The following is a 7534-nucleotide window of genomic DNA, read 5'->3' on the forward strand; positions in this document are numbered from 1 at the left end:
GCCCCATTGGAATAGCCCACAAAAAATGGGCTTATAATGTTTAAAGTCCCCCTCCACGTCAGCTTGTATACTAAAAGCCAGATGGTATTTTACAAAAACCGAAACTGCCCTTCTCTTTCTCCCCAGACGCAGTCCTGGAGTCACTTCTCATTAATGCATATGATGGTGAAGAATGCGAGGGAAATTCCCCCTTTTTTACTCCATCTAACTAGTTATCTCTCATACTCCTCCCCTCAGACCAAAATTCGTCTCCATAACTCTCTCCATCATGAGCAATAACTAGTTAGTCTCCATTATTACTCCTCCTCCGCAGATCCAAAATGGCTGAATAAGGACATCATCTGCATTGCTCTTCCGCAGTATAAAGCCGGTATTCTTGAAAACTTAATCTATCAACCAGCCATCTTGGATCTTCAAGTTTGATGCGGCCAGAGAGGTTAGATCTTCCATACGAGTCATTAATTTGGCAACGAAGATCAAAGCGAGTGGGGATGCGCTTGTAAAATTTAGCTCATTGAGAACGATGTGATCTGATGCGTCGTATCGGTGGACACCACAATTCTTGGACTGAAAGAGGTTCACGTGCGAAGCGCTTTTAATAGAAGGAGATTGATTCTCGATTAAACAGGGGAAAAACGAGCCAATCCCGACAAGACAACCTGCTAGCGTTAAACTGTCAAAATCCACATTAACTTAAGCTTCTAATCGGCTTCATTGTTATTCTATACTAGGTTTAACTGCGACTTCAGTTTAATGTTTTATTTGTCATTAAGCAGTCTTTGTTATTGCTCCATGACTAGAGTTCTAATGTTTTATTTGTAGCTTCTAACGCTAATTTTGTTAGTTCTACTAATTTATTGCGCGCTTTACCACTATAGTCCATATTGTTAGTTCCTAATTGTTATAAATTAGATATAACTGTGGTATAAATTAAGCGTGGCTATAAATGTAGACAGATTATGGTATAAAATAGAACTGAACACAGCCAATCAGTTAGAACTGACACTAACACACTACAGAATTAGAACGTAACACTGTGCATATTATTAGAACTACACCGCTACCGAATAGAACTAAACACTGTTAGGGCATTAGAACTAACATCTCTACAGATAGAACTAAAATTGTGCCAGATTATTAGAACTAAACACCCGCTAGCAGAATAGAAACTAACACTGTGCCAGATTAGAACTAACACTCTACAGAATAGAACTTAACACTGTGCCAGATTAGAACGTAACACTGTGCCCAGATTAGATCTAGACACTCTACAGAACTAAACTAACACTAGCTGCAATTAGAAACTAACACTCTACGAGAATAGAGGACTGACATTGTTATAATTTTGAATAGTCTTGTTATATAAAAATTAAAATACTTCCGTTAAATTAGCAACTAACTTTTTAATGGCCTAGTATTGTATTGTTCTAATAGCTATTATGTCAGTTCTAATCAATGCCACTGTTAGCTCTAATGGTTATAGATTGTTAGTTCTTTCTAGTTCTAATTGATATCTAACCAGCAAGCAATTGTCGGTTTTTGCTTTATTAGTTTTGCCTATTATCTGTTGATACTTCTGATTATTTGGTGCAGTTTGAAATCAAAAAACGTGTAGACTCAGTCCCGCGGCTTGTTGCACAACAAGCTGTTCCAGATAAGAATCCAATGACAATCCTTCCTGAAGGATGGATGTCATGACGGATTGCATGACATGATTAGCAGATCAGAGCAGGATTCCTGCTTGGACACACAAGCTGTTTAACCCGGCGGTGAGGACAACGATTTTGAAAGTCGCGAAGCAGTTGAGAATTGCCTCCTATACTACTCCCATGGCAAAAAATTCGAATACGAGTTTGGGAAGAATGAACGAAGCTGTATTTCGAGTGTGTTTGCTCCGTTAAGGCTCAGAAAAAATTGTCCGTGGATGTAAAATTTGCCTCCTCCACCGAAAATGATAAGTAGACTTGAAATCCCAAGTTTCGGGACATAAAGTGGGCAAGGATGAATAAATCCTCTCTAGGCAAAGTACAGGGGGGCTAGTCACACGAAGTTCCCACTTTTGGGGCCTGGACACATTTTTCCCAAACTTATATTCAATGTATATAGTCCAATCAAACAAACATTAAAATAAATAAATTATCATAATACTAAAGTTTAGAGACATATGTGAGCAAAAACTATCAAAGTAAAACCAAGAAACAAATTTTAATAAAGAAATAAATTAAAAATACTTAATCATAGTATTTTACAACGTGCGCAAGTCCATAAAACCTAGCCTGTATAAATGGACATGATGACAAGTATAATCAAAAGAAAATATTTTAACATCTTACACGCTTTTATATAAATATAAGAATTGTAATAAGGTAATAACTTACGCACATTTTTACATACCTTAAATACAACTGTGACGAGATCAAAAAATAAAAAATTAAAATTAAAATACAACAGTGACATATGCAACATGGCCCTAATCAACACCATAACAGACACTACAGGTGATTTACACATGATGCCCCTCAGGTAATAATAAAGACCCCATACAAAGTAATAAATGTAGAACTTGAATTTCAATGCAATAGACTACGCACAAGAACGCTATCCATTTTTCAGATACACACCTCTGAATCTATTGACCAAAAACATTAAAAAAAATCAATTAACGCAAAAAAGGCATCATTAATAAATGATTTTCAGCATGAAAAAATAACAAGCAATTGCATCTACTATCTGGCTAAAAGACACGAATATCATACAGACCAGCAAATTTTTAAGGAAACAGCAAAAAATTTAAGGGAACAATAAACCAAACCCCACTCAACATTTTAGCGAAAAACATAAACCTCGTACTGTATAGATAAATGTGACAACACATAAGCATCAGCAATCCTAGATCAAACAAAAATTAACAGCATAAAAGTACTATCACACGAATATCATGTTCGAGACACAATCTAAAACAGAATCCATTGCGGTAACAAAACTGACGCTACTGTCCATATCTTAAGCTTCTAGCCTCTCAGCTTCATCAGGAAGCACTGGTTTAAGAGATGCAACAGGCTTCGTAAGAAGATCGGTGAACTCCTGGTATGGAGATTTGCGGAATCGAGTCTCATTCCAAAGATCAGGAGTCAAGAACCCATAAGTTTTCATCAAACAGTCAAAGGTAGCCTGCACCATAAATTATAAAAAAAAAAGTATTAGCAAGCCTTAATGGTTAACGGAAAGCATATTTCTCAATATTAAGGCAAGGATTCAACAGTATCATGCAAGATATAATGTTCATATAACCTATATGATAATTCAATTCAAATATAGCAACTAATTTTGGTATTTGTTGTGCCCACTACAAGAAGCTATCCAATAGTTGCAAAAAGATGGAATCGAACTCTATAGCCCTCAATATGAAGCTATAAGCAGATTGGTAAATTGCAGCAGGAATGCAATCTATGCAAAAGATGGATAAAACTCTATAGCCCTAAATATGAAGCTATAAGCAGATTGGAACATTGCAAATGGAGTTTAATCTATTACGGAAACAACCATGGATACAGGACAAGGACATGTGACAAACAATTCTAATAACACAGGGCTTTACATGAGTGTAATATAACAAGAATAAAGTGATAGCTAATAATAGAAATTAGTTATTTCAATACTTTCAGACAAATTAATTTGCTGCCATGAAGATGTTGGTGCTCACGGGATCAGTCCTGTTGACAAGAAAGAACATCTCTTGTTGAGTGTTTACCTGCATTTCAACTGGAAGAAAGATATAGGATTGATATGTTTTGAAACTAATCATTGGGAAAGAGGCTTACATACAATCTAACCAATTTATATCTCATGTAACTATTTAGAGGAATAATGTTGACCTGCCTCCAAGCCCCAAAGAAAACAAAATTGTAGATTGGAAGCTTGCTAACTGTGTCTTACATGGTACCCACAACATGCCATGAAACCAAATAAGTATCAGGACTTTTAGCATATAGAGTTTTAAAACATTATGTTTAGAGGGATTAAATTAAGAAAAAGAAAACTAACCAATACTATTTTAGTAGATAACAGATGATCAATAATAGATGACACAGAAGTTATAACTAAAAAAAGAGATGGTAATAACGAGGCATAATACACATACAGTATAAGATTTCAGTTAATGGTGAAAGCAGGTCAAGTGTCAATACCAATTACTTATGCTTTCCTGCTATATATGGATAACATTTCCCATAAAAAACCCAAGTAAAAAATAATGCATATGACAATTATTAATATTGATAGAGGGGAGAATGACAAGCTTATAAAAATAACAGGAGAGAATAACTTGCACATAAGGCTGTAATGGAAGCCAAAATGAAAACATGATAAAGAATATGATTCTGAGGAAAAAGGGAATGAACTGAGTTATGATGAGGAGACCATTAAGATAAAATGAGAACCAAATAATTTAACCTATCTGAAATTGTACCTTATATCAAACAATAGTTCAGTGGGAACTGGACAACCTTCTAAAAACATGCTAAAAGATATGAGATGAAATATCTAACAGGAATAGAGCAGGCTAACAAAATGAACAAATGAACCACTACGTGATTCACAAGTAACAGAGTAACTTGTGGATTTTATAGGATGCAGATTTAAATGATTCATAAAATGAGGCGACAACAGAACTCAACATAAACTAGATACCATGCTGGTATCAGGATGTTACTTGTTAGATGAATATGTGGCGAGAGTTGAAAGGATAAAGGGGAATGAGAAATGATTAGGATAAGCAATCACACAAGAAAATACTAAGTGATATGGATTATTTACGTAACATTAGAAAGGAGAAGGTGATGTCCAAAAGTGAAGAGAGACCCACAATATTAAGTCCATAGAAAGAAAAAAGGAACTGCAAAAAAGAAAGACTAAATAATTGATGAAATAACTCATGTTCCATTTTCTCACATTAATGTTTAGAAATATCAACAGCATCAGCATGTTAAATATGTCCAACAAAGTATTATTCATTGAGAAATTAGAAAAACAAGATTGGCATAAAAAAATTCGGAGCGAAATAAGCAAGATATTGCACCATATATAAATTTAGTACAAATACAAAACAAAAGGTTCCATAAGCAAATACAATTTTATCATGATATCAATCAGGCACAAGTTAAAAAATGGAAATAAAAGAAGAGATCAGGGGAACAAGCAAAAAGGATGGTTTTGACTTATTGAGTGAGAACCAGGGGAACAAGCAAAAGGTGAAATCAATTCTTACTAAGCAGTCTTTCATGTCACCTTAAACTTGTTCAGGACATCACTTTAGCTTGTTACAGAATCATCTGTTTCTACTATAAAATGAAGACAAGCTTCTTAAGTCATAGTTCACATTGCATCAAAATGAATCAGTGATTAAATATGCCGCAAAGCAGAAACTAATGTATGACGACACATAATTAGATAATTTCAAAGAAAAAATGTCAATGTCTGCACAATATTAGGTTCTTTTTGACGAAGTCATTGATATAGTCTTATAGATTACAGATGATAATTAAACTTATTACACTTAAAAGTCCTAGCAGTTTACAAACAAAGATCAAAGGTGTATGCACATATATACCAAAACATCTAACAAAGAAAAAGATAAAGAACCATCTCATTCCATAGTTACAATAAAATCTTTCACTATATCTCCAGTCCATATTTTTTAATGGGCCTTATTATTATCAACTTTCTACCTTGCCCAACAAAAAAAGTCAAATGGAGTTCTTCTAATCAATTATGAAATCAGTACAATTTATACGAGTACTATGCTAAAAATAGATAAGCTAGCTAAAAATGCATAGCCATTATAAGAACAATAGATCCTACTAATAGCTTACAACTTACCAGAAAATCAATGAACTGCGAAAACAAGTTAAAGACCAAACCTTGACAAAGTTTCCCAGGGTCTTAGTCGACCCCCTTGAGCTCGTAAACACATCATCAATCCCAGCAAACTGCAGCACCTTCTTCGGCACTCTCGCCGCCACAATCCCAGAACCTCTCGGTGCCGGCACCATCCTCACCGTCACCGACCCACATTTCCCAGTCACCTTACAAGGCACAGTGTGAACTTTCCCAATCTTGTTCCCCCAGTACCCTCTTCTCACCGGAACAACCGACAGCTTAGCCAAAATAATGGCCCCTCTGATCGCCGTCGCCACCTCCTTGGCGCACTTCACCCCCAATCCGACGTGGCCGTTGCCGTCTCCGACGACGACGAAGGCCTTGAACCGGGTCCTCTGACCGGCACGTGTCTGCTTCTGGACCGGCATGATCTTCATGACCTCGTCTTTGAGATTAGGGCATAGCTTCTCGATGATCTGGTGCTCTTTGACGGCGAGAGAGTGGAGGTAGATCTCCTCGAGGCTGTGGATCTTGTCCGCTTTCACGCTCGTCACGGCGGCCGCCGCCGCGTCGGCCGCCGCGGCCTCGGTCGCAGCGCGCCACGCGGGCCCGAAGCCTGCGGTCACCTCCTGCGCCTCTTTCAGCCATGGATCTGAGTGGAGATTAAGGATTAGGGTTTTGAGAGCAAGGAGTTCAGAGAGCCGGCGCGAGATGAGGGAGAAGAGGAGATAGTAGGGTATTTATGGGGTGTGGTCTAGGGTTTCCTTTGATGGGCCTCATTCGGGCTGGGCCCTGTATTATCTTGTAGCTTGTGGTAAGTTTCGTGTCTAGTCCATAGAAAATATACAAGCCCAAATCAAAAGATAAAAATATAATAAATAACACCAATGTCTGTTCGTTTTTCCCCCTTTTCGATCAGCCGTTTCTTTTCTCTAATTTCCTTCCATCTCTTCTTTCTACTATTTTTAACTTCTGGTTTGATTAAGATAATTTGAGGGTGGCATAATAATTTTTAGTCTATCCAACTTTCATTTTTCTATATTATATAAAATATATATATAGCTGACCATTGTAATTATTAGATATGTCTTTGTCCTGCAATTATAGAATGAGAGTATATTTGCTGAATTGTTCAATAGAGCATATTGTTGGAGAGTTGATCAGTATGCAAGTCATCATAATCATGGTTTTCTTGCCCACTTTTATATGATTAGGGCTGTCCATCTGGGCCGGCCCGGTCCAGCCCGGCCCGGAAAACCGGGCCCGGGCCGGGCAAAACCCAAGCCCGGGCCCGGGCCCGGGCCTGAGCGGGCCGGACACCGGGTCGGCCCGGTTTGATTTTTTTTAGAATTTTTTTTTTTTTAATTTTAACAAAACCATAAACCATAAATTATTATAAAAAATGTCATAAATTTAATTAATAGCTTGAAATGAAATGACATAAATTACAAGTACAAAAAATGATAAAAATAACTTCTTTATTAATAATCGGTAAATCCTTTACAAATCCTTTACAAGTATAAATTTATTTCGAAATTCGTCGCATCACAATAGATGAGTACATCCCAACTAGGTTGGCACCTACTCACCCATATCACTATCATATGCAACTTTTTTCGAAATAATTTAATTCAAATTTAAAGCTAAGAAAACAAAA

General features: G+C 36.7%; 1 protein-coding gene across 1 annotated transcript; it reads right to left on the minus strand.

The window, feature by feature from the left end:
* LOC109833813 (40S ribosomal protein S2-2-like) lies at positions 2803-6433 on the minus strand. The gene is made up of 2 exons (XM_020401639.1): positions 5919-6433; positions 2803-3171 (listed from the first exon to the last, which is right to left on the minus strand). The coding sequence occupies exons 1-2, from the start codon at positions 6312-6314 to the stop codon at positions 3004-3006; spliced, it is 564 nt and encodes a 187-aa protein (XP_020257228.1). The 5' UTR covers positions 6315-6433; the 3' UTR covers positions 2803-3003.

The sequence above is a fragment of the Asparagus officinalis genome, chromosome 3 (assembly GCF_001876935.1).
Source record: "Asparagus officinalis chromosome 3, Aspof.V1, whole genome shotgun sequence".
Lineage (NCBI taxonomy): Eukaryota > Viridiplantae > Streptophyta > Magnoliopsida > Asparagales > Asparagaceae > Asparagus > Asparagus officinalis.